At 56.5% G+C, this 26,254-nt stretch overlaps 8 protein-coding genes across 8 annotated transcripts; 4 read left to right on the top strand and 4 right to left on the bottom strand.

The window, feature by feature from the left end:
- Positions 1-2,989: 2,989 nt before the first annotated feature.
- On the top strand, positions 2,990-7,252 carry B0T15DRAFT_31162 (P-loop containing nucleoside triphosphate hydrolase protein). The gene is made up of 4 exons (XM_062863934.1): positions 2,990-3,277; positions 3,348-6,636; positions 6,700-7,056; positions 7,173-7,252. Exons 1-3 carry the CDS (start codon positions 3,275-3,277, stop codon positions 7,050-7,052), a joined length of 3,645 nt encoding a protein of 1,214 aa, XP_062726041.1. The 5' UTR covers positions 2,990-3,274; the 3' UTR covers positions 7,053-7,056; positions 7,173-7,252.
- Positions 7,253-8,988, bottom strand: B0T15DRAFT_31163 (DHHC palmitoyltransferase-domain-containing protein). The gene has a single exon (XM_062863935.1). It carries the CDS (start codon positions 8,776-8,778, stop codon positions 7,336-7,338), a length of 1,443 nt encoding a protein of 480 aa, XP_062726040.1. The 5' UTR covers positions 8,779-8,988; the 3' UTR covers positions 7,253-7,335.
- A 186-nt stretch (positions 8,989-9,174) lies between these two features.
- On the top strand, positions 9,175-12,772 carry B0T15DRAFT_407192 (glycosyltransferase family 90 protein). The gene is made up of 5 exons (XM_062865322.1): positions 9,175-9,466; positions 9,554-9,609; positions 9,688-9,792; positions 9,850-10,004; positions 10,062-12,772. Exons 1-5 carry the CDS (start codon positions 9,441-9,443, stop codon positions 12,597-12,599), a joined length of 2,880 nt encoding a protein of 959 aa, XP_062726039.1. The 5' UTR covers positions 9,175-9,440; the 3' UTR covers positions 12,600-12,772.
- A 49-nt stretch (positions 12,773-12,821) lies between these two features.
- B0T15DRAFT_498405 (beta-lactamase-like protein) lies at positions 12,822-13,914 on the bottom strand (the record flags this gene model as incomplete). Its single annotated transcript, XM_062867314.1, has 2 exons — positions 13,279-13,914; positions 12,822-13,171 (listed from the first exon to the last, which is right to left on the bottom strand). The coding sequence occupies exons 1-2, from the start codon at positions 13,874-13,876 to the stop codon at positions 12,822-12,824; spliced, it is 948 nt and encodes a 315-aa protein (XP_062726038.1). The 5' UTR covers positions 13,877-13,914.
- A 1,399-nt stretch (positions 13,915-15,313) lies between these two features.
- On the bottom strand, positions 15,314-17,136 carry B0T15DRAFT_564319 (glycoside hydrolase family 18 protein; the record flags this gene model as incomplete). The annotated part of the gene is made up of 4 exons (XM_062870638.1): positions 15,314-15,891; positions 16,035-16,612; positions 16,673-16,904; positions 16,960-17,136. The coding sequence occupies 4 exons, from the start codon at positions 17,134-17,136 to the stop codon at positions 15,802-15,804; spliced, it is 1,077 nt and encodes a 358-aa protein (XP_062726037.1). The 3' UTR covers positions 15,314-15,801.
- Positions 17,137-20,556: 3,420 nt separating this feature from the next.
- B0T15DRAFT_517922 (uncharacterized protein) lies at positions 20,557-22,554 on the top strand. Its single transcript, XM_062868341.1, has 2 exons — positions 20,557-21,239; positions 21,305-22,554. Exons 1-2 carry the CDS (start codon positions 20,799-20,801, stop codon positions 22,220-22,222), a joined length of 1,359 nt encoding a protein of 452 aa, XP_062726036.1. The 5' UTR covers positions 20,557-20,798; the 3' UTR covers positions 22,223-22,554.
- A 31-nt stretch (positions 22,555-22,585) lies between these two features.
- Positions 22,586-24,121, top strand: B0T15DRAFT_31024 (uncharacterized protein). Its single transcript, XM_062863915.1, has 3 exons — positions 22,586-23,051; positions 23,143-23,303; positions 23,477-24,121. The coding sequence occupies exons 1-3, from the start codon at positions 23,041-23,043 to the stop codon at positions 23,818-23,820; spliced, it is 516 nt and encodes a 171-aa protein (XP_062726035.1). The 5' UTR covers positions 22,586-23,040; the 3' UTR covers positions 23,821-24,121.
- A 149-nt stretch (positions 24,122-24,270) lies between these two features.
- Positions 24,271-25,808, bottom strand: B0T15DRAFT_388506 (nucleotide-diphospho-sugar transferase; the record flags this gene model as incomplete). Its single annotated transcript, XM_062864450.1, has 2 exons — positions 24,271-24,339; positions 24,393-25,808. The coding sequence occupies 2 exons, from the start codon at positions 25,806-25,808 to the stop codon at positions 24,271-24,273; spliced, it is 1,485 nt and encodes a 494-aa protein (XP_062726034.1).
- Between the last annotated feature and the right edge of the window lie 446 nt (positions 25,809-26,254).

Here is a 26,254-nt window from a genome sequence, read left to right as displayed (position 1 = left end):
TGACCGACAGGAAGAGAAAGGGAGGGAGAGGCCAGCGAAGCAACGAGGTGATGTGCGGCCGGCGGGAGCCTGGTCATAAGAGACCGGCCCCAGCGAGCCCAATGAGCCAGGGATCAGGGAATATAACAACACGCTTTCTCGTTCAGAAGGCGCACACGGGACGAAAAACAAGCAAACTGGGGGGAGGGGGTGGATGCGACAGCGAAGCCTTGCCCACTCTCCTGTCGTTGTCCCTCTGTCAAATCGTCTCGCTCCACCCTGCAAGGCCCACGTAGAGCCAAAATCCCGGAACCCGCAGAGGAGTCTGAAACCTCCAGACTGGCCGGGGCAAGTCTTTTCTTCCCAGCTCTTTTTTGTCCCTTCACGACGAAGTCCACGAACGTACTGCGGTTCGCGCTGTCAAGGATGCGTGTGTGGGTCCGGGTAGCACCGGGCAGCACCGGGCAGACAGGAGAGCCGATGGCGGGTCGACGAGATTCGATGAAAGCGGGAATAAGGTGGCAGATCAGACGTTGGAGGTCGTTTCGGGCTTGCAAGATCCGTGTCAGGTCTCTGGGCTTGGCAAATGGTCGCTATCAGTCATGCCGGGTCTTTGCGACCGCTGGTGAGAGAGAAGTTGAGACGAGGGGTGTTAGAGACGCTTTGACCGGGGGTTGTTGGAGGCGACCTTTTTGGTGCCGTGTTTCGTCTATGCAGGGCTCTTCTAGGGGTAGTTCCCGAGAACCGAAGTCGCGGATAAAAAATCGAACAGATAGCAAAACCAGATTTTGTCAAGTTTGTCCGGTCGAGGCGCTACAGAGTAGACATCGCAGCGAGCCCATGCGACAGGAAGCTTGAAAGGAAAGCAAAGTGCCCGATGGGCAATTGATAAGGCGGCGGGCGCCTACACTAAGAATAGACACCTCGGAATCAGATGGGAGCATATGTTGTTGGCCGCCAAGCCCTCTGGCGCTTAACTCCCGGAACCCGAGACGCTAGTCATCTTTGAGGCATGGCGCTCACGGGGTGCAGGTGGGTGCAAGCAAATCAGATCCCCGGGATCTCATCAAAGCCCAGGTGGCTGCAGCCTCGAAGTGGAATAGCGCTTGGACCTCTTTTCGCGAGCACCCCGCTGCGCATGTCCGGATCGGCCTCTTACACAGTCAGGTAAGTACCAGATCTAAAATTGCTGGCCGAATGCTCACTGACTTGGCCGTCCTAAACACTCGACCCATTGCTTACCAAGTCTCGGCTATCCGATGATCTAGAATAATCGTGCCACTGCAGCCACCAAATAAGGAGATAGTCTATATCATGGTGCCATGCCGTGTTCCAAGTTGCAACCCCGCTCTCGTGCCGTGAAGCTCAACTTCCAAAACTGGGACGTTGCGAGCACACCTAGTGTACTTTATATTGGTGAACTGTAACACCCACTGCACGTCTGCAACAGGTCCTATCTCCTTTGGCTCGCCGAATTGGTGTCTTACTAGGCGGACCTGATTGTATGGTTCTTACACACCTGCCCGTGCGTGTACAAGACCCTTACTTGCCCCTTATTAGGGATAGTTATCTTTGTGTCACTCATCTAGAGCGCGAAGAATGGAGAACCCCTGAGCTGTGAAAGACCAGACCCGGAGCCCGGGTGTGCTCGATGAACAAACACCCCCCGCATTGCCGCTACCTAGTAGCCCATGGAGAATTCCCCCAAGCGATACGGAGAGCCTTTTGGAGATTACCATGGCGGTTCGATACATCCCACCGAGGCCCGGAATGCTCACTATCCGCGATGTCTCGGCAAGCTGCTCATCAAACTCTTAGCGCCGCGGCAACACCACTAGTTCTATTCAGACTGCAAATACCTCGTGTGCCATTTCTTAGACGAGCAAGTCACAAGTTGGGGACTATCCGTAAAGCTCCGAGAACTGTGCGGCATACGGCAACTATGGTAGAGGAACAGGAGCGCAAACTGCCAGTGACGAAGATTGTCTGGCGCTGTATGTGTATATAGCTTAGTTGGCGAGCGATTTGGGCACATCACATGTTACTGTTTCTGACTTTCTGAGCTGGCGTGACGGCGATGATGGTCGCGCGAAGTATGACAGCCTATGAAGTAGTAGGTGAGCGTGGCCGACGGCACGGCTGCGATCCCGTCATATCGCGACCGAGGTATGTGGAATATTTAAGTGAGGATCTGTCTGGTGGTTGCTTGCCGGGGTGGTGATCTGAAAGATAAGGCTGGTCAAAAATAATAAGGTTGTCTGTTACACACCTTCATCTGCATCTGCCATCTCATCTCTTATCCTGGCACTCCTGGCCGACAGCGATCCGGGTCGTGCCGCACGTGGGGAATCGTACGATTTCTAAGTTCTCATACTACATAACTACCTAGTGTACTTTACGTACCTACTAGTAGTTAGGTGTTCCAAGCGCCGAAGCCGACTTAGAACTCCGGCCCCCAAAGGTATAAAATCCACAAGAGCCCCCCTCCTTCTGTTCTTCAGCTTGTCAACCGTTTGTTGGCGGGGTTTTCCAACACTTGCTCGCCGTCCTGAGCCATCGTCCCGACGTCCAGATGATACAGCTTGGTTACTAGAAGCGAGAGCCGCTGCCAGCGGTTGCAGGGGGAATCGGACCCTTGAAGCTCAGCATTGCCGATAGTAAAGGACCGTAGAGAATAGTAAAGCCTACAGCACTTGGTAGTATGCCCACCTACATACTTTACAAAAAGCCGCTCTACCAGGTAGGCGTTGAATGCGCAACATTGGCTCGAGATTGGGTGTCGCCTCTTGCGAACTTGAAGCTGAAATGGCTTGCGCGGCATCGGATCCACTTCCAATCGTGGCTGAGCAGGGTTGACGCGTGATCTGGCGGGGCCTTTCAGGGCCGTGGAGGATATGATTAGCTGGAAACTTTGACGGCACTGGCCAAGAAAGGCAGTTCCAGCCACAGGTCAGGCAGCGCCAAATACAGCCGCCCCACCACATTTGGCGGCCTTTCGTCACTGCGCAGAAGGGGCTCCAGTCTTGCCAGGAGACAATCAGGCACCATTGATTCTAACCTGGAAGGCTTATCGTGACCTCGAAAGGGGCGCTCCTGCTCGAACCTTTTGAGCCCCCAGATGTTGGAGACCACCAACCTGCCGCTGTTGGTTTGCAGTCGAAGTCTCATACTGCCGCATCGCCCTATCTTTCGCAAGCGGTCAACCGCGGCATATACGACAACGGTTTGAATACCACTAATCACGTAATTGCGGGCGCTTCCTGGGTTGACCATATACGCGCATGACGGACCCGCGATGGTGAGCATTACCTTTGACTAGCACCACTGCCGCCCGCGAAATAACATGGCTAACACCAGCTGTGTCGTAGGGCATCACTCGACGTGCGAAGGACAAGGCGGCGCGGGCCGACCGCTCTGCCGGCGGAGCCGGGCAAGGCGGCTCCAGCAAGCCCAAGAAGGCCACCTTCGACACGACAAAGAAGAAAGAGATCGGTGTCTCCGACCTGACGTTGCTGAGGACCGTTTCCAATGAGGCCATTAATGAGAACCTGAAGAAACGGTTCGAGGGCGCTGAGATCTACACGTACATCGGCCATGTCTTGGTTTCCGTCAACCCCTTTCGCGATCTCGGCATCTACACCGATCAGGTGCTCAACAGCTACCGGGGGAAAAACCGGCTGGAGATGCCGCCGCACGTTTTCGCCATTGCCGAGTCTGCGTACTACAACATGAAGGCGTACCGGGATAACCAGTGCGTTATCATCTCGGGCGAGTCCGGTGCCGGCAAGACCGAGGCAGCCAAGCGCATCATGCAGTACATTGCCAACGTCTCGGGAGGTGAGACGGGAGAAATCCAGCAGATCAAGGACATGGTCCTGGCGACCAACCCTCTGCTCGAATCCTTTGGCAATGCGAAGACGCTGCGGAACAACAATTCGTCGCGTTTCGGCAAGTATCTGCAGATTCACTTCAATGCCCAGGGCGAGCCTGTTGGCGCCGACATCACAAACTATCTGCTGGAGAAGACGCGCGTGGTTGGGCAGATTGCCAACGAGCGTAACTTTCATATCTTTTACCAGTTTACCAAAGGAGCGTCACAGCAGTACCGGGAGACCTTCGGAGTGCAGAAGCCCGAGACGTACTTATATACCAGCAAATCTAAGTGTTTCAATGTCGACGGGATTGACGATCTGGCCGAGTTCCAGGACACGCTGAACGCCATGAAGGTGATTGGCCTCTCACAAGCAGAGCAGGACAACATCTTCCGAATGCTTGCGGCCATCCTCTGGACGGGCAACCTCGTGTTTCGGGAGGACGACAGCGGGTACGCGGCCGTGTCAGACCAATCAGTCGTCGACTTCTTGGCGTATCTCCTCGAAGTCGACCCGGCCCAGCTTATCCATGCCATCACGATTCGTATTCTGACACCGAGGAACGGGGAGGTGATCGAGTCTCCGGCCAACGTTGCGCAAGCGACGGCAACTCGAGACGCCTTGGCAAAGGCCATCTACAACAACCTGTTCGACTGGATCGTGGAGCGGATAAACCAGTCTTTGAGGGCGCGGCAGGCGACTGCGAACTCGATCGGCATTCTTGATATTTACGGATTCGAGATCTTCGAGAAGAACAGCTTTGAGCAGCTGTGCATCAACTATGTCAACGAGAAGCTTCAGCAGATCTTCATCCAGTTGACTCTGAAAGCGGAGCAGGAAGAGTACGCGCGGGAACAGATCAAGTGGACCCCTATCTCCTACTTTGACAACAAGATCGTGTGCGACCTGATCGAGTCGATTCGGCCGCCGGGAATCTTCTCAGCGATGAAGGATGCCACCAAGACTGCGCATGCTGACCCTTCCGCCTGCGACCGGACCTTCATGCAGAGCATCAACGGCATGTCGAACCCTCACCTGACCCCGCGGCAAGGGAGCTTCATCATCAAGCACTATGCCGGCGACGTCTCGTATACAGTCGACGGCATCACGGACAAGAACAAGGATCTGCTCCTGAAGGGGCTCCTTAACCTCTTCCAGGCCAGCCAGAACAAGTTCATCCACACCCTCTTCCCCAACCAGGTGGATCAGGATAACCGGAAGCAACCTCCGTCGGCAGGCGACAGGATAAGAGCCTCGGCGAACGCACTGGTTGATACACTGATGAAATGCCAGCCTTCCTACATCCGGACCATCAAGCCCAACGAGAACAAATCGCCGACCGAGTACAATGTCCCAAACGTGCTTCATCAGATCAAGTACCTGGGTCTTCAAGAGAACGTGCGTATCCGGCGCGCTGGTTTCGCCTACCGCCAATCCTTCGAGAAGTTTGTCGATCGGTTCTTCTTGCTCTCGCCCGCTACTTCGTACGCCGGCGAGTACACGTGGCAAGGATCCTATGAAGCGGCTGTCAAGCAGATCCTCAAGGACACCAGCATTCCCCAGGAAGAATGGCAGCTCGGCGTCACCAAGGCGTTCATCAAGTCGCCCGAGACACTATTCGCCCTCGAGCACATGCGGGACCGGTACTGGCATAACATGGCCACGCGGATCCAACGGATGTGGCGAGCGTACCTGGCATACAGGGCAGAAGCCGCCACGCGGATCCAGCGTTTCTGGAGGAAGAAGCGCGTCGGTGCCGAATACCTACAGCTTCGCGACGAAGGGCATAGGGTCCTACAGGGCCGGAAGGAGCGCAGGAGGATGAGCATTCTTGGCTCTCGACGGTTCCTTGGCGATTACCTCGGCCTCAACGCAAGCACTGGCCCCGGGGCGCAGGTACGGAATGCCATCCAACTTGGAAGCAACGAAAAAGCCGTCTTCTCCTGCCGCGGCGAGGTCCTGGAGGCGAAGTTTGGCCGGTCAAGCAAGCCTAGTCCTAGAATTCTGGTCGTCACCAACAGCAAGTTTTACATTGTGGCGCAGGTGATGGGTCAGAATCACCAGGTTCAGATCATGATTGAGCGCTCAATTCCCCTAGGGGCCATCAAGTTCATCGGCACATCCACCTGCCGAGATGATTGGTTCTCTCTGGGCGTGGGGTCACAGCAAGAGGCAGATCCTCTGCTCAACTGCGTGTTGAAGACGGAGATGTTCACTCAGATGAAGAGAGTGATGCCTGGCGGGTTCGACTTGAGAATTGGCGACACCATCGAGTACGCGAAGAAGCCAGGCAAGATGCAAGCAGTGAAGGTGCTGAAGGACTCGCCCACTCCGCACGATTTCTACAAGAGCGGCGCTGTGCATACGCAGCCAGGGGAGCCGCCGAATTCTGTCTCCCGACCCACGCCCAAGGGTAAACCAGTTCCTCCAAGACCGATCACCCGGGGTAAGCTCATCAAGCCTGGTGGACCGGGCGGCAGGCCATCTCGGGTTCCTGTCAACCGCACGTCGCAGCCTCGGCCATCAGCAACTAGCACCGCGGCTTCCTCGAGGCCGGTGCCACAACCCCAACCGGCGGCGGCAACATCCGCCAGCATCCCGTCGCACACCCGACAGAAATCTAACTCATCTGCCGTTCGCGCACCTCCGCCCCCGCCCCCTGCACCGCCCGCTGCGAAGCCGAAAATCATGGCTAAGGTGCTGTACGACTTCGCTGGCCAAAGAGACAATGAGCTGTCGGTCAAAGCGGGCCAGCTGATTGAAATTGTCCAGAAGGAGAACAACGGTAAGTTCAGACGCCAAGCACTATGGACCCTTGGTTTCTCACGCTGACCAATCTGTGTGTCAGGCTGGTGGCTCGCAAAGAACGGCGCAAGTCAGGCCTGGGTTCCGGCGGCGTACGTGGAGGAACAAGAAGCGGCTCCACCGCCGGTTGCGGCACCGCGGCCACCGCCGCCTCCGCCGGCGGCGAACGGTTCAGCTGCTAGGGCGAAGCCGGCAGCGCCACAGCCTCCGGCCAAGCGCCCAGCAGCGGGCAAGAAGCCGGCAGCACTGCAGGCTCGCGATTCGGGCATGAGCTTGAACGGGTCGGACAGTAGCAGGAGTAGCACTCCAACACCGAGTTTAGCCGGGAGTTTGGCCGATGCGCTGTTGGCGAGGAAGAACGCCATGGCGAAGAAGGATGACGATGATGACTGGTAGCTAGGTACGCAGCCCCTCCTGCTGCGAGTGTTTGTTGAATCACGAGGTGCTTTATGAGAGGAAGTCTTTTTCCCGATCTGCGAGTCTTTGATGTGGGACATCTAGTGACAGAGAAAGCAGTGTCTCACACAATTCGAGTGGTATGTACCTAGATGGTGTTTTGTGAGACTTGATGTATGCGAGGATCTGGCTCGGTGTACGCCGGCCCCAACCCATCGAGACGCACAGGTGCTCAATTTCGTCAGTGGTGTCGCTCGCCTTGTTTCCTAGCGGAAGGGGCAGCTCAGCCATCCTCCTCCCTAGTCAAAACCCTTCTCTTCCGGATGAGCTCGGCCAGAGGCACGTCGTCGTCGTCATCAACGCGCGTAGGTACGATTTCCTCTTCGACCTCCTCATCTACGCCATAATCCCACAAGCGGTCGCCATCGGAGTTGGTCCACAGGGGCTTACCAGCCCGCTCGTAATTCCTGCTCCCGTTGCCCTCGGCCGTACCAGGCAGTTCGTCCACTTCTTCAAGCTCTGCGATAATCCCGGGCCTCTGCTGTGCCTGCCGTGCGTGGACTCGCCTCCTTCTCAGAAAGTCCTCCTGTTGCCGCCTCGCAAAAGCCGCCTTCACTTCCTCAGGCGTCTGATACTCATCGAGCCGTCCTTCCGGCTGCTGCATCGCCCCAGGCCAACCTCCCCTCTTCGCCTGCCGCATCTTCTCCGGATCAGGCGGCGGCCAGAGGCCAGGCAGATCGTTGAACCCGTTCTCCTCCCACTCCCATCCGGCTCCCTTGCCAGGCGTCTCGTTGTTGATGCGCGGCCCGCCTCCGAAAACAGGCAGAAACCAGCGCAGCACGTTCCGCGTGCCCATCGCCTGCGCCATGTTGGCGAACACGCCCACGTCGTAGGGGAACTCGATCCTCTCGAGCCGCTCCCGCAACGGCTCATCATCGTCCCCCCAGAAATACCCATCGCTGCCGCGCCGGTGGTCCTCATCCAGCCTCGCCAGGACGGCCTCGTGCCGCTCTATTTCCCACTCCTCAATCATGGTGCAGTTGAACACCCAGCCCTTGACCGTGGTGTAGAGCAGTATCCCCAGCGCCAGCACGGTGCCCGCGTTCACGAGCGCCAGCACCGTCAGCCCGATCAGGCTCCCCACCGACGGGCCCAGGTACGCGGGCAGGTGGCGCGACGCCCAGATGGCGCCTGCACGCTGCCAGATCAGACGGGCCAGATAGAGCAAGGCCATGTTGGTGTACAGCAGGAAGCGCAGGAAGTAGGGGAAGGTCTGCATCGACACGCAATTGCCTGTCCACGGGCAGTGGTGGTCCATCTTGGGGATGCAGCGGCCGCAGTGGCGGCAGTGGTGGGCGCGGAGGGGCTTTGGGCGGCGGCATTTCTTGCACCAGCGGCGGGTCGGATTCAGTGTGGTTTTGGGGTCGAGGTCGAATTCAGCGCTGGAGTCACAGGTGGTGGAGGAGGAGGAGGAGGTAGGACGGCGCGGGATCAGGTACCGCCCTGGATCGACGGTGCAGGCGAGGTAGTAGGTCCACCAGAGGATGGCGAGGAGGACGTTGAAGCTGACAGTTTGTCGGCGAGTTAGGGGCCCCGGGGCGAGTTCCGGGTCGTGGCTGAAGAGATATTGCGAGTAGTAGCCCTGGAAGAAGATGAGAAGACAAACGGCGGGAATGTAGACGAGGTGCAGGCCCGGCGTTGAGGGGCCGGCCATTAGCGAGGTCATTTCGTTGGCGTCGTTAGGTGTCCATGGAGGGTAGTGAGATACTAATAACAGCCAAAGGAGAAAGGAAAAAAAAGGACAAATGAGCGCACAGTGCTGTTCTTTCGTTCGTCTGAGCGTCCCGATCGTCACATGAAACAGCGTTTCGAATGTCCAACTTCCATGTGGAGAGACCGTGACGGGTGCTGACTGCTGAGTCCGACAACTTCTCGGAATGACGCGTCGTGGGCTCGTAGCAGTGGCACGGGTAACTAACGTATTGTACACTGCCAGGTGTAGGAACTTACGGCAAGAGCAGCGTATTGCTTACAAAACAGGTAATGTTACGCCAAAATGAAAGTTAGGGGCTCACCCCGGCTCCCAGGGTACGAGCTTCTGTAATTTAGTACCAATCGGCGACAGGGTTCCTGTCGTTACAGATTGCGCTGCATTCAAGGATTCCAGGCCGAATCCAACAGGAGCACCTTGGGATGGATATCCGGACCTCGAGGACTTCTATAATAACCCTGCCAATTCACGGGTTGGACTTATTACGCCGATTCTCCCGCAGCCCGCGCATTCGGAATCAGAAGTTTGATGAGGCCCGCATTGCGCGGCAGACCGGGGAAGCCCTCGGCATCAACAAAGCTCCTCACGCCCCTGACGCCCCTGAAGGCTGCTGAAGCATGGCGAACCAGCTGACGGCGCTGTGGTAAGTGAAGGACTCGTTCGAGCAAACCTGGACATTATCTCGAGGTGTCGCAGCATTCGGTGTCAGTTCGCTGCTAACTTCAGCTAGTGCCGTCGCCTCCTTTTTGTGGCTCACTCACAACCTGGAAGACCATCAAATCATAGGTATAATACCTTGGGGACGTCCCTGCATGACCTGTTTTTGCCGAAACTCCAGCTGACGGTAGCATGGGAATATACAAGAACAACCACGGCTCTCATCTTTTCTTGTCCTCGTCATCGCAGCCTTGTCATCCTATCTTGCTAGCTTTTGTGCCGTATGGCTTCCGGGCAATAATGGAAGATTTGGTGAGTAAGGTATTGTATCAGAGAGACCTTCAGCGCTCCATTACTAACCGCCAGCAGACGACGAGCTGGGGCCGTTGAAGGTCACGCGGCCCAACCAGCCCAAGAAGCCACGGCGATACTTCCTGCCGGGCTTGATCATCTGCCTTGTTTCTCGCCTTGAGATTTTCTACCGTGTGACGTTTGACCTGCAGTGTTCGAAAGCGGGAATCGAGGTGAAGACTGTTCAGGGCTTCATGTTCTCTGTTCGAGATGCTAATATATATTTACAGGCGTTTCTGCCTCTGTTGATGCTTCTCTACGAGCTCCTGCCAGGGCGCAGGATGCGGCCGAGAGCCGGCGGTGGCGATGGCGGTGAGGAGAAAGACCCGGACGATCCGGGGACGACGCTCTATGAGGCAGTGGGCGGGTGGTTCACCGACTCCAAGGCGTCGCTATCCATCGCAGTGGTGCTGCTCACAGTCGGTGCTTATCTCGCATCGTCGCAAGAGATCAGGTCGACGTTCCTCTGCGCAAGCCACGACCGGAGCGCCCTTGTCATCTTCTTGCAATGGACTGGCGCCATCCTCGACGCAGCCATCGCCATCATGTTGTGGCGTATTCTTGCCTGGCCAAGGACCACCAAAAGCCGGCTGCGAACTCTGAGCGGCATTCTCTCGGTCTCGTCGCTGGCCGTCGGGCTGCTCAACTGGACTTCCCGCTTCGGCTTCTCCACCAGGCCAGCCACCATTCATCTTGGGGGGCCCGATCCGCTGTATATCTTCGATGTCGTCGTCGATGGTCTGGTCTTCTCGGTGTTCCTCGTTGCCGGCAGCCTCCTCACAGCGGACGGAAGCCCTCTCTCGCTCGCGGGCATCCTCACTTTCCTCCTAGGACTCTTGCTGGCGGTCCAGAAGACGGTGCTGTCGGGAACCTGGGAGAACACCTCGCCCGCTGTCACGTACTTTGCGCTGCTGTTCCTTTGCGTTGGCTTCTCATTCTTTGTCTATGCGAACAACATCCGGTCCGTCGTCTGCCTGCACCGCGCCTTTGTTGTCTTCCTTCTTGTCCTCCTCACCGTCGTGGCGGCAATCTACACCCCGGTCAAGGCGCTCAAACCCGTCGGTAGCAATCACCCGCTGTCCAAGGTCATCTACGAGGCAAGGATCGAGGCGGACCGCTGGCTGCGCCACGCGGCCGTCAGCAGCTCGCTGCCCGTCGCCGTCCAAGAATACAGAGAGCGCCACGGCGGGAGAGACCCGCCCCCAGGCTTCGACATCTGGTATGGTTTCGCCAAAGACCGCCGCTCAGCCATCCTGGATCACTTCCCGCAGATGGAGAACGATCTCCTGCCGTTCTGGGGGATGCCGCCGTCCAAAATCAGAGAGGATGTCCGTCGCGCCGCCGCGGAGCCCGACATGGCGATGCTCCAGATCAAAGGCCGCAAGGCGCAGCACAATCTCCCGCCGGCAAACCCGTACAAGCCGGTCATGGACGATCTGGTCGACCTTGTCGGGGGGTTTGTGGACCACCTTCCCGACATGGAGCTGGCCATCAACCTCGACGAGCGGCCGCGGGTGCTTGCGCCGTGGGCGGATGTCGTGCGGACCACGAAAGCGGCGCAGCGAAAACGTGCAAGCAAGCTGCTGCCGCGGCTCGCTCCCGCTCTCGACGAGATGCCCGCCGCCCAACCGGCCGTCCTCGACAAGCTGCTGGCGCAAAAGACATTCACGCCGGTGAAGGAACTGCGCGAGATGACGGCGCTGACCTGCCCGCCGGGAACCAAGGCGCGCGCGGCCACGCACTGGGACATCCGGGACCTCTGCAGCAGCTGCGCCAAGCCGCAGTCGCAGGGCCAGTTTCTGACGAACTGGACGCTGGCGCAAGAGATATGTCACCAGTCGGACCTGCTTCGCCAGCACGGCTTCTACATGACCCCGCCGGAGCTGCGGCCGCTGCAGGAGCTGCTCCCCGTCTTCAGCCGGGCCAAGACCGACAGCTACCGCGATATCCTCCTCCCGCTGAGGCACATCATGGAGCCCGCCGAGCCCGGCACGCAGCAGGCCTTCGACATGAAATCGAAGAAGCTGTTCTGGCGCGGCAAGGTCGACCGCCTCCGATCCAGCCACGAGCTGGTGCGCGGCGGTCACCGGGAGCGGCTCGTCCATCTGCTTAGCGCACCCGCACGCTCCGAGAGGACCACGCTCTTGCTGCCCAGCAGGAAAGGGTGGGCGTACGAGCAGGTGCCAACGGGCCAGCTCAACGATCTCCTGGCCCTGGACGTCGCCTTCGCCAGCTACAGCGCGTGCAAGGCAGCGGACAAGGACAAGGACAAGGATGCCGGTGCGGGCGGCAGGAACTGTGACCATGCCGGCAACAACATGTTCCCCCAAAAGCCCGACTATGTGGACCCGCTACGGCACCAGTACGTCATGGTCGTCGACACGGACAGCGGGCCGCCGCGCGAGTTCCTGCGCACGCTCCGGTCGAGCAGCGTCCCCTTCCACGCGTCCATCTTCGCCGAGTGGTACAGCGAGCGGCTGATGCCGTGGGTGCACTTCGTGCCCGTCGACCTGCGCTTCCACGCACTGCACAGCACCCTGACGTACTTTGTCGGCCTCCCGAAGAAGTACGGCCGCAGGATGAACGGCCGCGAGGTGGAGATGGCGGCCCGGCAAGAAGACGGGAGGTGGATCGCCGAGGAGGGCAAGCGCTGGGCGGAAAAGGCCCTGCGGAGGGAGGACAGGGAAGTGTATTTGTTCCGCCTCCTGCTGGAATGGGCGCGGGTGGTCGACGATAACCGGGATGAGATCGGCTTTGTGTTGTCATAGCGGCTGGGAAGATATATACACTTCGAACGAAGATGGATGGTTTTGGATTAGGTACCTTACTGTATTTTGGAGTATTTGTATTATATTGTACATATGTATGTGCTTAGACTGGAATGGGGGTAAATAAGGTACCAGGTACTCAGGTCGCCGGCGCTGTCACGACTACTCACTCACTTCATTTCATTTCTCCCCCCCCCCCCCCCCCCCCCCCCCCCTTTTTTTTTACAGCGTCTCTCTCATCAAGGCGTGTCCCGCATGCCCCATCGCCCTGACCTGGATCTGCATGCTTTCCAGCACCCGCGCCTTGATGTTCTCGTCCGCAATATCCGCTCCCATAAACAGACCGTGAGCGCTTTTGAAATCGTAGTTCCTCAGGATCCCCCACATGCGCGCGATCTCGTCGGCGCTCAGCGGTATCATGTTGGGGATGCTCCACAGGAAACTGAAGGTATTGATCCCCTGGGGCCGCTCCCTTGGGTTGCCCAGCGCATCCACAGCCCAGTTCGCCCGCCCGGCAGGCGTCATCATCAGCGTATCAGCCGTAAACAGGTGCCCGTCATAGAGCAAGACCACTAGGTACGGTAGAGTGCCCGTGGCATCAGCCGGGAAACCACCTAGCCCGTAACACGGAGGAGAAGGGGCCGCCAAAAAGAAAAAGAAAAAAGAAAGAAAAACTCACAACTCCCCGGGAAATGCCCTCCCAATTTAACCACCCTCACGCCCGTATCCTCCCCGTTGATCTCTACCCTCGTCTCGACGCCGTCCAGGAAAACCTGCCTCTGCTCGTCCCTCCTTGCCAGCCATCCCCGGTCCTCCCTTGCGAGGTACACGGGGCAGCCAAAGCGCTCGGCCCACTCGAGATGCGTGCTGTAGAAATGCGGATGCGAGATCACCATCGCCTGGATCCCGCCCATCTCGTTGCTGACCCGGGCCACGGTGTCATCGTCAATGTAGCTGACACAGTCCCAGAGCACGTTGCCCCTGGGCGTGCGGATCAAGATGGCGCGCTGCCCGATGGCGAATGCGGGCTTGGTGACGATGCAAGTAAAACGCGGGTCGTCTTGGATCAGGGGTAGGAATTCGTTGTGCCGTTGGCGTTGGTCCTCGCCCGCCGAGGAGGAGCGCAGGTCGGCGAGCGTGGTGAAGCTCTGCCCTGACGGGGGTGTGTATTGGCGGGGATCATCGCAGATGAAGCATCTCGTGAGAGCGGTGCGGTCCGCGGTGGGGTGCTGCGTGCCGCAGGTGTTGCAGACCAGGTAGCGGGAGGTGTCGGTCATGGTGGGCTGTGGTCAAAAAAAAAAAAAAAAGCGGTAATGCTGTGGATTGATGTCTCCAGGAACTTGGCTGTGATATAAAGCAGAGAAGCTAGACTATCATTTAAATACATGCACGCTTATTAGACACGACCTATTCGTATCTCCTTCGAACGCCGGAGAGCCTAGCATAAACATATAACCGTAACTGCTGCGGGGTGTGAGGGGGCGCCAGGTCCTTTGACTTCAGTTCAGTTCCTTACAGGGGATGGGAAGGACATCGAATCTGTAACTTACGTCACAAGGAACGCAGACTCGGAGCCGAGATACGGCGATAACACAAACCCTAACCTGAGTCATTGGTAGAAACGGATTAAGGGGGTTATTGTATGTAGTACAGTACCTTACCTGGTACTTAGGTAGCGCTATATTCGTATGTATGTCAGGATTGTACCTTTGTTTACATTCACACTCGGGTATTCCTTCTGCCTCCTTATTTCGCGGACATTGTATGCACAGTACGAATACAATTACATCCCTCCCAGACCACGAGCTTTCCGAGATAGGGTAGGCCAACTCACACCGGCTGCTGCATGACAGGCACCCTTCCATCATTGGGTCATTGGGCTCTCCGTTGACAGGTTGGGGTTACGCAGTGGCTGTGGTGTATCGGAGTACCAGTGCCTTGTTGATTATTTGAGCCTCCCTGCCCTTCCGCCCTCGTCAACTTCAATTGTGTCGATCCGATGCCAAAGGCTACACTGCATACAAAACCAAGGGTGGCAGCCGAGACATTCCGTCCAGCTGGGACCGGGAAGATCGCCTACTCGATCTGGGGTCTGCTTTCCGGGTGCATTCCGGCCCAACCCCAACTCCGGCCACCCCTCCCCCCTCCCTTTCTCCCCCTTGCGCCTTTCTTTTCCACCTCTACCTCCTTACCAACTTCAGCCCATCCATCTTTTTCGCCCTAGTACCTGACGATCTGCCTAACCGGAAACAACATGGAAAAATCATCACGTCACACAACGATTTCCATCACATGTCCCTGGGCAATCATGCATCGACGTGGCATTTTCCCACACCCGGTCTTGCTTCTCGACTCAATGTCACACTCCCACACTCTCGAGCAGCCCTGCACGTACATACCACACTACTAACACATCTTAGCCCGCGCTGCCTTGCTTCACTTCCGCCGCCTAAGGCAGCGAAGCGAATGTCGTCACCCGGTAATTATAGAAAACTGAAACTGAATCAGATAAAAAAGGTCAAGACAGATCTGTGCTACTTGGGCACCCACCAACTCTCGGCCACGCTTGCCGGGGCGGTCAGCGGGACTCCGTGGGAAACTACTCCGGATGCGCTTTGGTCAGGGACTCATGTAGGAGAGGGACACGTCGTCGGAAGGGATCAGGGGAGATCTGTTTAGGATGAAGTTTAGTTGAAGCCCAAGCAAGGTCTACTCCGTGTTTTCCCCAACCCTCGCCCTGCCGCCTGTCTAAAGTAAACTCCAGCCATCTCCATTTTCCTGTCAAACGAAGCCGTACCATTGTGCCTGACATGCACCCTTGCTCTGTGCTACCATCTACTCGAAGCCGGAAAACAACCCAGAAAGGAAAAAAAAGGGATAAAACAGGTACTTCTATAAATCCATCCTTAACCCATTTTGGTACCATCTATCAAAACACATCATTGCTGTCGTTAGTTCATTCCGTCATGCCCGTCCGCCCCTGTCCCATGTTTGCATGTCCGACCCCAATTGTCCATCCGGAAGATGTTGTACAGGGTAGTAAGGCAAACAAGCAGAATAGCCGCCATGCCTGCCCAAGTTCGAACCCCTGAATCATGGGGAAGAATGGAAAGAACGCCCCCCCCCCCCCACAGAAAAAAAGGAAAAGAAATAAAAGAAAAGAAAAAAAAAAAGAAAAGAAAATAAAAATGCCAGTCAGGTATCAGGAGCTGTGCAGTGTCTTGAACCCTGTCGTGATGAGGCTCCTCTTAGTATCTTTCACATCCGACGGCGCACTTGAGTAGAATAGGCCCTGTGCCAATGGTCAGCATATTCCGGGGACGGTTCAACCATAAAAAAAAATAAAAAAAAAAGAAAAAAGAAAAAGAAAAAAGAAAAAAGAAAAAAAAAGGAAAAAAAGAGGTGATGATAGTTGTAGCGTATATGGAGACATACCCCAAGCCCCTTCTGCTTGCAAAAGGCAGCCTTCGTCCTGACCGTGTCCGGGTTGTCGTACGTGACGAAGCCACCATCGCCACCAACGCACTGCGCTGCCACGGCCCGCTTGTCGACCTGCTCTTTGGTGCCCTTCCGGGGCAGCTGGTTGTACTCAAACGAGCCGCTGCCGTCGTCTCCGCCCGCGCCTCGGTTCTTGTGGCCCGGCCCCGTGACGTGCAGGAAGCTGCGCCCGAAGAGCGGGATCCCCAGCAGGATCTTCTTGCCCGGCACGCCCGACGACATGAGGTACTGCACGGCCGAGGCACCGGACGGCTCGTCCTTGCCGTGCACCGAGTAGAGCTGTGCGTGGTGGCCGCTCTTGTGGGTCCAGTGCCCGAAGAAGTCGTATGCGTTGAGGTTGATCGTGTCCAGGTACTCGACTGTTTGCCGGAGGTCGATATTCTGGAGGACGGCCTTTGCGGCTGGGAGAGCGGCCGTGACCAGATAGCGGTCGTCCGGGAGGTGAATGCGCATCGCTGCCACCAGAGCGAGGAAGTCATTTCCCTGCTGCGGCGTGCACGGGTATTCCCACACAACTGAGCTTCCGTTAATCTGGATGAAAGCACGCGGGAGGGGAGAGGGGGGCAAAGACGTACTGTCGATGCCGTCGAGTCCTGATGCTTCGACTAGGCCACGGGCCGAGCGACCAAGATTGTCCCGAAGGACAGCGTTCGACGCCACGATGGGGAGTGTTTCGGCCGACCCGCTGCCGCCGATAGAAAGCACAACCTGCAAGTGAGGATACCTTTGCTTGAGGTGCATCAGGGAGCCCAGCGCACCCTGAACGCCGTCACACGGCGCTCTGGCATCGGCCCACTCGTCACTGAGCTAGACACATGCATCAGTCAGGGCAATGACGGGTGGGGGAAGATCCTCAGTGGACGTACAAATACCCCCCGTCCGCCGTCACGTTGGCGTAGGCGTAGTAGACGCGGTTGATACATCCGTAGTTGAGTTGGCCGGGTGTGTCCCCGTTGTAGACTCTGTAATTGGGCCAGTAGACGGCATTGGTGTACATGACATGACTTAATAGGCGTGACTTGCGTGATGAAGACGTCATGTTGATTGAGGAGTCGCCGGGGTGTTTTGGGGGTCAATGAAGGAAGAGACTACAGACTTGCTTTGCCGTCTTTGATGTGGGGGGGAAGAGAGGGCGGCAGATATGTGGCTCACGGCTTTCTTAAGGCCCTGGTGGTCTGGGAGAGTTTCGACACTTTTCGAGAAGGGGCTTGTGCCAGCGCATGTTTGACTGATGTGTTCGAAGTGCTGGTCGGGCACCAAGAGGACGGGGAGAGAACAACCAGTGCCACCACTTGCGTGTCTTCCTTTATACCCAGCCAGGGCACTGGCACTCGGGCAGCGTGTTCGAAGAGGTGAAGACGCCCATTAAGCCTAGCCCAAGCCGGTGGAGCCGGAAGCGGGTTTTAGAAGCAGCAAAACCCCTCGCGTTCACGATCTGCAGACGACTTGTCGCAAGACATGATTTGCGCCGGCGGCAGGGCTGGTCGAGGCTCGGTCGACGGTAAGTCGAGGGTAGGGCAGGGGTGGTCAGAGCATCAAGGCAATGACGGGCTACCGGAAGCCGATATGTCGCTGCATGGCCGGGTACCTAGTAGTCAGGAAGGGGCTGCAAGCAGGGGCTCCGGACAAATGAGTCTGCTGCCTCACAATTGGTCTTCGGGTACAGGCTTTTCATTCTGAAGGAAGCCATAGAGACACCCTCTTCAGCAACTCGGCAAGTCCGCACCTCGCGACTCGAGGCAGCCAAAGACGGCAATGCCTAGTTGATGTCTCTGGCCATCTTGAGGGTTTCACTAACAAGCACTCCACGGCCCCCCATCATCGCCCTAGCGTCTTGCTACTACAGTCAGTATGCTGACTTTTCGGTGCTGTCTCAGCATTGCCGTCCAATCTGCCTTTCCACCCCCAACCCAGCGGTGAGGGTAGACCCGCGTAGCGAAGCCGAGTTTGTCAAGTTTGAAGAGCTTCGACTTGGCAGTTATGGAGACCAGGTCCGGAGTCGAGGCGGCCCACGTGAGAGGCATGTCGGTGAAGGAGTTCGAACCAACCCTAGGGCTCCGCTCGCCGTTGTAACTTTGTGGCTGCCATTGGAGTCATGGGTACCCCAACAAGCCTCCAACGGCGGACCAGCATGCCGGAAAATTAACCTTCGTGGAGCAGATTGCTGTGGCATTCCGCAGCAGGGCTATGCCCGTCATCCGAGCTGACGCACAAAGCTGATAACACAACAGTTTCAAGCACACTCAGAACTCCGCAATACCGGGTCTTGACTCTTGGAAGCCATATCGAGATAGCCTGCGTGCGTTGGCCGACCACGGTCTACAGACATAGAGCTGTACTGTGCAAGAAGGGATATGCATATTCGGTGCCTTGCGGCTTGATGCTGTGGAGAGTGACACGCCTTCCGGTTGTTCTATCAGCTGTGCCTGGATTGCTCGAAAACCCAACGCTTGGCAAGCCTCGGTGTTTGAGGTGAGCACATCGTTGCCAGCAGTGAAATGAAACAGACCGCAAAAAGTCTGAACGAGCCCAAGGCTGGGATGAACTGGTCATGGCCGATGCCAGCTCATCCTTGTCTGTACCTAAGTCGTGGCTTCCACATGGCCCCGTAGTCTGACCTTTTTTAGTCATCAGTGCCTGATCGATTTCCTTGTTTGATCTCGGCTTCCAGAAGAAGTCTGCAGTATGCCCCTCACCTCACCCCGCGCTTATCACCCCGCTACCCCTCCTTATCAACCCGTAGAGAGACTCGTTCAGGGCTGGCTGAGCCGATTCTTCTCTCCTTAAAAAAGTCGAACGCCGAATAGCAACCCCAGGATGCTGGCGTAGAGAATTTGCTCCGGAATTGCATCTGCTAACTCACCGACGGTCTAACAGGGCAGATGATCGCCTGACAGAACAAAAACTTCCTCGTCCAACCCAACTTGGTCCGGCAGCCCGCGCACAGTTTCCATTTCTTGGCTCTGCAAGCCATGCATACCTACACAGTACGTACTACACCGTCCATTAAGCTCCGCAAGGGGTCCTGGAGCAGGGGAGGTTTGTAAAGTGGCGTCACTGGTGGGTATCGACTCTGAAACCTCCCGCAACCGGTATAAACAATAAACACCAGTACCTCCACATGCAATGCCTGGCACCGCTGGGCACCGATCCTGTTTGGCCGGGCAAGATTTCTAACCTTAGCGGTCTGCAATTCAGAGTGCAATACTGTGTATCTGTATAACCGACTTACTGCACTTCAGGTTGTTTCCGCTTGAACCAACCGGACCTGTGGAAATAGAGTGCCTGAGTGCCCTGCGATGCATTTACAGCCTTACAGGCGATCGGGCTCTCCCAGGAGCTGTAGGTATGTACGATGACATCTAACCTCCTGTCTTCGCGCTACACGTGGCCAAGGGTCAGAGGGTGCCTACTGCATACGAATACCGGAAATTGTCATCTTCACGTTGATGCTCGGAGGTTCACGTCGGTGACCTTATTCGCAACCCGGTGAGTAATGATCTGGTCTTTGACACTTTGACACTGTTGAGTTTGCTTGACATTTATGGCCTTCATAGCCCATGGGCTTGGCTTGTCACTTGTCTGGCAGAGACAAGCGCATCATTCCTGACTCCTAAAGTACATAATCTATGTTTAGTTCATCAGCGTATTGTCTTCCAGATTATAGCTCTCAGAGTACTAGGTGAATAGGTCATAACTGAACTATTCCCTAAGGAGTGGCATACGGGGATATGCACGCAGCCACGGCTTTGTCCTACCGAAACTTCAAACATGGAAGCATGTGGCTTACGCCCAGTGGACGTAGCATCACCGATCTTCTTTCCGGTCGGCACCGAGATCGGCTCTACGAGGGCGGGGCCGATCGGCTCGACGCCGAGTGGGGATACGGGGCCGGCAATTCCGGGGTTCTTCCGTTGCGATTTCCTCTGCTCCATCAACCGGTTGCTGATGTTACCTGCTCATAGTTATGGTCCAACTGGAACTCAAACAGGGTGTCTACTGTACTAATTGGCCGTATCACTAGCCAGGCTATCAGATCTGTGGATCTCATGAATTTCTCAGTCATCTACCCTAACCCTAATGCTAGCAGTCGGGCTTTTGTCACTTGATAACAACCTGGAACCTAGTAGAAGATGATTTACAACTGGTAGATGAGGTCAGAAAGTGTGCAAATTTCGTACAGATAGCCTCATCGATATGCCAATACTCATACAGAGCTGTTGGCCCTCTTGGACTGTGTTATATTCCATTCGGCCAGACAGCTAATAGTAACGAACCTTTGTTCCGGGCAGCCAGCTGAAGTGGAAGTATGCCATGATTTCCACTGTGAAATTTGGATACAACCTGAATATCTTACTCAAGGTACATGTATTGATAATGAAAACCGAAAGTGGCGGAGCTGGTATTTTACCCATCTGCTGTAATATTCGTCCGCCCCGCATCGCAATCACAGGCAGCCCACCGAGCTCCTTTGCCTTGGCGCTTCCACGCACATCATTGCTGTTCCACCAGGACCTGCCCTCCTTCATCAACAACACAATAATTACTTGCCGACATAATCGCTAACTTGCAGGGAAGGGGATTTGTTTTGACATCTTAACTCGGAGACAAGTGTCCACCGAGCAGCGAACGACATCGCAGCAATCTCAACGTCGCGCCGAAATCGCATCAGCCCGAACTCAGCTTGCTCCTATCGCAGTCATGGCAGACAGCGGCGATACGGGCGGCGACGCCCAGCTTACCTTCAAAGTGAAGAGTTCCAATGACAAGGCGCACACAATCACCATGGCCGAGTCGGCAACTGTTTTAGATCTCAAGACAAAGCTGGCGGGAAGCGACTTTGAGGATACTCCCGTCGAGCGACAGCGGCTGATCTACTCTGGGCGTATCATGAAGGATTCAGATGCTTTGAGCGTCTATAAGATCAAGCACATGAATACCATCCACATGGTCAAGAGCGCTCGCAGCAACCCTCCCGCCGCCCCTTCCAGCGCTTCGTCTTCGACACCCACCCCAGCCGCCGTTCCCCAGAACATGGCCTCCGGTGCAGGTGCCGGCGACCTTCTCGCAGGACTGACGGGCGCGAGGTTTGCCGGTCATGCCAATTTACCAAGCGCCGACTTATTTGGCGCAGATGGTGGGGTAAGTTTCATACCGCCCAGATATTCCAGCTCTACCCACCATCCTAACCATGGTAACCTACCTAGATGGGCGCGCCGCCGAATGAAGACCAGGTTGCCGAGATGTTGTCAAACCCGGTGGTGGCGCAGACAATGAATGAAGCGCTCAACAATCCCAGTTTCATCGACTATATGCTTCGGTCAAACCCCGCGCTGGCCGCAATGCCCAATGCCCGCGAGATGCTACAATCCCCACAATTCAGGGAGCTGATGACGAACCCGGAGGCCATCCGCATGGCAGCACGAATGCGAAGGGTATTGCATGGTGGAGGAGAGGGCTCGGCGTTTCCCGCTCCCGGCGCTACGGACACTACGCCCGCCGGTGCTGCAGCGACCGGAGGTTCCGCAGCGGCGGGTAACAACGGCAATGACGACCTGTTCGGACATCTCTTTGGCCCGCCGGGTGCTGGCAATCCTTTTGCCCCGGGGGCTGCGAATCCCTTCGCTAGCCTCCTAGGTATCACTCCACCGGGAGGCCCCTCCAGCGGAGCAACCACGGCGAGCCAGGCACCCGCAACTTCAACCCAAACAACCGCTTCGTCTGATAACAGAGAAGGTTCCGCTGGCAGCAGCACGGATACCCAAGGCCAGGCCGGCCAGCCTCTCAACCCCTTTAGCGCGCTGCTCGGGCTCGGTGCAGGACAGCCAGGCGCCCAGAGCTCCAACACCAACAACCCCTTCGGGTGGCCACCAAACATCCCACCGGAAGCCCTCCGGCAACTCTCGCTGTTGTATGGACCCGGTGGGGGTTTCCCGGGAGTCGCCCCGGCAGCGGCAGCGGCGCCGGCGCCTCCCGATAACAGACCACCGGAGGAGCGCTATGCCGAGCAACTCCGCCAGCTTAACGACATGGGGTTCTTTGATTTCGATAAGAACGTGACGGCCTTGCGTCGCAGCGGCGGCAGTGTTCAAGGCGCTGTCGAATACCTCCTCTCCAACCCATGATTCTGCGAGACAGTGGAGTGCGTTTAATGGTTGGGACCAATGCGATTTGTGTTTGTATGGGATCAGCTGTTGATAATGAGATGAAATCTCAACAGCATACAGACGAACCATGATATGCGGGGCATGCTTATGAACTGGGTTGAGGTTGTGGAATGAAACCCATTTATCAGTGCTTGCGAGCATCGAATACTGTTGACCCCGGGGTTTACCTAACGCATTGTGTAGTATGTACATGTACATCGGAACAGCGATGCCCTCAATACACAGTACCTTAATCAATTCACTTGTTGATGACGGCAAACGAGGGTTCATGAAGTTGAACATGAATCGCTCCCCCACGTTTAAGTGAACCGAAGTTACACCGCCAGGCCAAGCTGCCCAGATCCCCCTGAACGTGGCTCCGCAGATAGGACCCATATTTTCAGATTCAGCAGGTCTCGTGAACACTGGCCCTACCCGAGATGGACATTGAGTAACCGCGAGGCGGCGTCGATCAATGGATGAATCAAGAAGTGACCCGGGGAAATTCTTGTGTGATGACTACTCATAGTCTATATATATGACTTTGGATTGAGTGGGGGTTGAAGTGAGAAGGAATCATCGCTGGAACAATAAGCGATGCGCTGAGGAGCTTCACTATCAAATCACCTCCTTTCCACACATCAACCACCCCGGAAGCTTTTGTGAAACCGCCTTCAGATTCGTTGACAAGTCACCCGGTTTCATGGGAACACTGAGTGAACCCCATCACGGTTCCTAGTCTCGTCTCATAGATACGCCTTCCTGTGTGGTCTCTTAGTGCCCTGTTTTTCCACACGATGCTGAGATGGTAAGAAGCACCCCCAGACATCACAAATAGCCAAGGGCAGATTACGAAACGTTCTAGAATTCCATGAGAAGGCTGACAATCCGGACCCCAGGTATCAAGCCCGCCTAGCGGCGCGGCCCCTTCTCACACAGGCCGTCACGACCTCGGTGCTCTTCGCGATTGGCGACGTGACGGCCCAGCAGCTCGTTGATAAGAAGGGCATCGAGAAACACGACATGGCTCGCACGGGGCGAATGGCCCTTTACGGCGGCGGTACGTGTTCCTTCCAGCACTACACCGTCGCCTCCCTTCAAAATCTTTTTTTTTCTTTTTTTTCTTTTTTCTTTTTTTTCCTTTTTTTCTTTTTTTTTTCCTTTTTCTTTTCTTTTCTTTTTTTTCAGACTACAATGCTGACACAAGAGTCGTCCATCTTGCATGAAAAACAGTGGTCTTCGGCCCCGCGGCAGCAACATGGTTCAAGATCCTCGCACGGCACGTCAACCTAGGCTCGGCCAACACGACGATTCTGGCACGCGTGGCCTGCGACCAGGGCGTCTTTGCGCCGACCTTCATCGGCGTGTTTCTGAGCAGCATGGCCCTGCTGGAGGGCACGTCACCCAAGGAAAAGCTCGCCAAGAGCTACAAGGACGCGCTCACCACGAACTGGATGGTGTGGCCATTTGTGCAGCTGGTCAATTTCAAGCTCGTGCCGCTGCAGCACCGGCTGCTGTTTGTGAACGTTATTAGTATCGGGTGGAATAGCTATCTGAGTTACTTGAACAGCGCATGAGGGACCATAGCGGCGGCTTGGCCCGGCGGCGGCGCGAGGAATGGGGCGAGGAAGAGGGCAAGGAAGGCTTGGTGTGAATTGCAGGAGGTTTGGTAACATATAGAAAGCCGGCGTTCTGGTGCCTGAGCGAAATGGTTGGACGTTTTTTGCGTGCTAACCTCTCAACGGCGTTGCTTTCGATGCGGATAGAGGTAGAACTGAGTGGGATGCCATTGCTCGAACCCTATTTACTTTGCTTTGCTGTGATTTCGAAGCAATCCCACATTCAGCGCTTTCTGGGAAGATCACATCGTTGGGCTCCGTTCTAGGACTGGTAGATGGATTTGATCATTGTGAAGTGTATTACTCTTTTTTTCTATATTCCGAACGCTTGTCAAGATTCCTTTTCCTACCGGGCATTATTAGCAATGCTAGGACACGTTTATACCCGCGTCCTGACATATCATTGCTCTATTCAGCTTCGAGAGCGGTAGGAGCAGTGAGGGTTTTGCCAGCAAACTTCTCGAGACCTTCGCCGCCCTGAAACGATAGTTAGCGCAGTTAAATGTGGATGGGTGCAGGGGAACACTTACATAGCTCACCAGCGGGCTCACTTCGACGCCGGCCTTGGGATCCTCGCCGACGACAGTCGCACCCGCGGCCTGCACCCAGCGCTTGCCCTGGGCCATGATGTCGTGCTTGCTCGTGTCGGGGTCGTCCTCCCCAGTGCCGCGAGCATTTTTGAGCGGGCTGAACTCGTCCTCGCGGCGGACTTCCATGCAGGCAAACTTGTTCAGCTCCAGCATGGGGAAGACATCGAAGACGAACTGCTCCAGCTTGATGCCGTTTGGTTTGGCGGGCTTGACCGTCTCGCCGGTTTCGAGGTCGGCATACGGGATCTTCTTGCGCGCGACGTGGTGCGGGAGTGTCTTCGCCCATTGGGGGATGGTGCTCAGGAAGCGGAACGAGTAGTAGTGGTTGACGATGTTGGCAGCGCGGAACTTGAGCACGCCAGGCTGCTTGGGGTCCTCCTCGGCGGCCACCGCCGGGTCGATCTCGCTGTACTCAACCACATCTGGCCGGCCGTTCTTGCAGAGAATCAGACCGACACTCTCAGTAGCGTTGCGCTTGCGCACAACCTTGGTCGCGATGTCGACATTCAGAGAGGCCGAGAAGCCAATGAAGACAGGGTCGGCCACCTTGACGAGGCAGTTGTCCACGCAGTAGGCATGGATGTGCTCAATCCCTCGCCTCTTCATGTCATCGAGCACCTTGGACTCGACCAGGGCGTTGTAGAGACCGCCGTTGCCGTCCGGCGCCACCGCCACCCTGCTCTTGCTCTCGAGCAGGATCTTCCCGTCGTTGGAGATGCAGGGGAGCACGCCCTGCTCAAAGATCATGACATTCTCGGGCTTCAGCCCGAAATAGTTGTGTTCCTTGAAGTATTGCTCGGTAGGCCCGCGGGTCGGCCCCGACGTCATGACGTACCACGGGACTGTGACACTGCGGCCCGTGCCGGCCTTCTTGGCGGCGAGCTCCTCGACTTTGCGGATGCGCTCAGCCTGGATCTGGAACAGGGACTTGTGGGACGGCAGGCCAATGTCGAAGCATCCCTTGGGCGCGGAGCTGCCCAGACGGGTGCCCTGACCTCCAGCCATGAGTACTACGCCGACCTTATTTGCTGCGATCAGATCAAGGCCTTCCGAGTACCACCGGTCAATGTCATCGGGCTTGGAGTCCATGATACTGGCGCGGGCCGAGTCCGGAAGGGGCTCGAGTGACGGTTGGGCGGCGGCGGCGCCATCTTCAGCCTTGGCCGGGGCAAGGGCTTTGGCGGCGATTGTGTTGATGTAGGAGGGGTCGAAGAGAGCTAGTTGCTGGTACAGTGATGCCTTGTCTGCAGCGGACAGGGAGTCGTAGAATGTAAACACCTGGCCCTGACCGGCAAGGGTGTACTTCTGCTTGAGCTCTGAGAGCTGTTGTTGGGTCGGTGCCTCGACTGCGGCCATAGCGAAGGTTTGAGTGATGCGAAGTGGTAAAACCACAAGCAAGTATAGTGCAATCGAGTTTGGGTATGGAGAAGTGAATGGAATTGAAATTGAACTGACTATTTCGAATGAGAGAGCACGAGACACCAACACGGGAGCGAGCGCGATCTATTTGAAGTCCAACAACACGACAGCCGCAACACCGCCCATCGAGACAGATCCATTCGGATACGGGCCCCGCCTCGGCAGCCACAGCCCGACAGAAGATGCCAGGAATGCGTGCGGCTGCATTTAGAAAACTGCCCCGCAGTTACCGGCTTGCGCCACTGGTGGTTGCGCATCCCAGCCGAGACACCGCGACGATGACCCCACCGTGTGCCTCAAGCGCAGCCTCTCATTGGTCTTCAGGGCAGGGGCGGTCTGAAGTGCCGGGACAGCCTGGCAAGTGGGACTCGGCTCGCATCTTT

Source organism: Chaetomium strumarium (assembly GCF_033439665.1).
Source record: "Chaetomium strumarium strain CBS 333.67 chromosome Unknown B0T15scaffold_1, whole genome shotgun sequence".
Taxonomy (NCBI): Eukaryota; Fungi; Ascomycota; class Sordariomycetes; order Sordariales; family Chaetomiaceae; genus Chaetomium; species Chaetomium strumarium.
The sequence above is the reverse complement of the archived record's forward strand: the minus strand, read 5'-3'. Positions and strand labels throughout refer to the sequence as shown.

Excerpts from the sequence above, each read along its gene's own strand:
- B0T15DRAFT_31024 (XM_062863915.1), top strand. Across the intron at positions 23,304-23,476 it reads AATGGCCCTTTACGGCGGCG|TGGTCTTCGGCCCCGCGGCA; the intron begins GTACGTGTTCCT and ends CATGAAAAACAG.
- B0T15DRAFT_31163 (XM_062863935.1), bottom strand. The coding sequence starts at position 8,778 with ATGACCTCGCTAATGGCCGGCCCCTCAACGCCGGGCCTGCACCTCGTC.
- B0T15DRAFT_31162 (XM_062863934.1), top strand. Across the intron at positions 6,637-6,699 it reads TGTCCAGAAGGAGAACAACG|GCTGGTGGCTCGCAAAGAAC; the intron begins GTAAGTTCAGAC and ends TCTGTGTGTCAG.
- B0T15DRAFT_407192 (XM_062865322.1), top strand. The coding sequence starts at position 9,441 with ATGGCGAACCAGCTGACGGCGCTGTG. Across the intron at positions 9,467-9,553 it reads AACCAGCTGACGGCGCTGTG|TGCCGTCGCCTCCTTTTTGT; the intron begins GTAAGTGAAGGA and ends AACTTCAGCTAG. Across the intron at positions 9,610-9,687 it reads GGAAGACCATCAAATCATAG|AACAACCACGGCTCTCATCT; the intron begins GTATAATACCTT and ends GGAATATACAAG.
- B0T15DRAFT_517922 (XM_062868341.1), top strand. The coding sequence starts at position 20,799 with ATGGCAGACAGCGGCGATACGGGCGGCGACGCCCAGCTTACCTTCAAA. Across the intron at positions 21,240-21,304 it reads TATTTGGCGCAGATGGTGGG|ATGGGCGCGCCGCCGAATGA; the intron begins GTAAGTTTCATA and ends TAACCTACCTAG.